The 1,687-nt window shown below is 42.4% G+C and overlaps 1 protein-coding gene across 1 annotated transcript in view; it reads left to right on the forward strand.

Moving 5' to 3' along the window:
* Positions 1-1,453: 1,453 nt before the first annotated feature.
* Positions 1,454-1,687, forward strand: part of LOC101846242 (ras-related protein Rab-10) — a gene marked incomplete at its 5' end in the record, with an annotated part of 4,755 nt that continues 4,521 nt past the window's right edge. Inside the window, 1 exon segment of the mRNA XM_013086962.1 lies at positions 1,454-1,573. Coding sequence (XP_012942416.1) covers positions 1,454-1,573 — 120 coding nt within the window.

Raw genomic sequence — 1,687 nt, forward strand, 5'->3', positions numbered from 1 at the left:
GCGTGTCTATGTTGGTGTGTCTGTTTGTCTGTACTTGTGTGTATGTATGTCTGTATGCATGTGTGTGTGTGTGTGTTTATGTGTATGTATATCTGTGCGTTTATATGTATGTGTCTGTGTCTGTTCATGTCTATGTGTCTGTGTTTGTGTGTTTGTATTAGGCCAGGGCAAGATCGACGGGAAAAAGACTCGAGGCCTCGATTCCAAAACTGAAAAAGAATAAAGAAATCGAGTCCGATTTTCGAGTTTGGAAGCTGCTTAAAGTGGCCTGGCACTGTTTAGAGGCCATGACTTGAATACTGCTAAAAATAGCTTTTAAACTCGAGGCCTCAAGTCTCGATTTTGACAGACATGGCTGGCAAAGCCTGCACGCGTGCCAAGACAAGTTGGCTTTCACACATTTGTGTGTGTGTGTGTGTGTGTGTGTGTGTGTGTGTGTGTGTGTGTGTGTGTGTGTGTTTTGTAGGTAGGCTTGTAGGGTTGCCTCCCTTCTTCTATCACTCTTGCCAATGCGTGGGGCACAGTCTCCTTCTCTCCTGCATCCTTTGCTTCCTGATATGTCAAAGCATGCTTTGATGACAAATGTTTTTGTTATTGTTGTCGTTGTGTTATTGTATGTTATTACAAATCATACAAACAACAGTACTGTGTTTTCCTGCTTATAAAAAAGTCCCAAGCTAAAGATCGACGTCCAGACATGATGACTCATTGATATCAACTCAAAACACACAATATTATGATTTACAAAAGAATACGTGTACAGTGAAAATGAAAGTGCAGAGAAATTCAAAAGCAAGCGTTCAAAACCAAAGAAAGAGAAAAAACGAAGTGAATTATTTAAATTGGGATGGGCGGGCGTGGATGGGGCAACAACATTCAAAGTAACAGTAGCCTATGTGCAGCGTGGTTTCGTACTGGGCTACACGGTAGACACGACAATTAAGTAGGCCTAGACCTAGATCTAGTTTAGCATTCACTCATAGCGGGAAAGAGGAAGTTTGTGTGGGGTGGGGGGTTGCGTGAGACAATTGATAGTGACTGACTGGCAGTTTTTTGCCTTAGGCTCCAACTGCACTAGGCCTATGACAGTTCGTCTGTCTGTATGTATGTATGTGTGTGTATATGTGTCTGTATTCTTTTGTTTGCATGTATGCCTGTATGTTCGCGTGTATGTATGTCTATGTGTCTGTGTGTATGTTTGCGTGTCTGCATGTATATATGTGTGTATGTGTCTGTGTGTATGTTTGCGTGTATGTATGTATGTAGGAGCCATGTATGTATGTCTCTGTGTGTCAGTGTGTATGTTTGTGTGTATGTATGTATGTCTGTGTGTGTCAGTGTGTATGTTTGTGTATAAGTATGATGTTCATTCCAAACAAAACTCACAAGATTCCCGCTCCCTCACAAAAAGAAACTACGGTTGTTGTTTTTTCTCCCTGATTCCTTCGCCCAGTTCTCTGACAGGCATATGGCTTTTGGCTTCTTCGAGACCAGTGCAAAAACAGGGGAGAACGTCTACTCTGCCTTCCACACCCTGGCCTTCAACATCACGGATATATGTGATCCCAAACTGGTGAGTATATAATTTGTAGGAAGGTCTATAGCGTGATCCCAAACTGGGGAGTATACAATTCACACAGAGAGAGAGTGTGTGAGAGAGAGAGAGAGAGAGAGAGAGAGAGAGAGA

Source organism: Aplysia californica, unplaced genomic scaffold (genome assembly GCF_000002075.1).
Source record: "Aplysia californica isolate F4 #8 unplaced genomic scaffold, AplCal3.0 scaffold00527, whole genome shotgun sequence".
NCBI classification, from domain to species: domain Eukaryota; kingdom Metazoa; phylum Mollusca; class Gastropoda; order Aplysiida; family Aplysiidae; genus Aplysia; species Aplysia californica.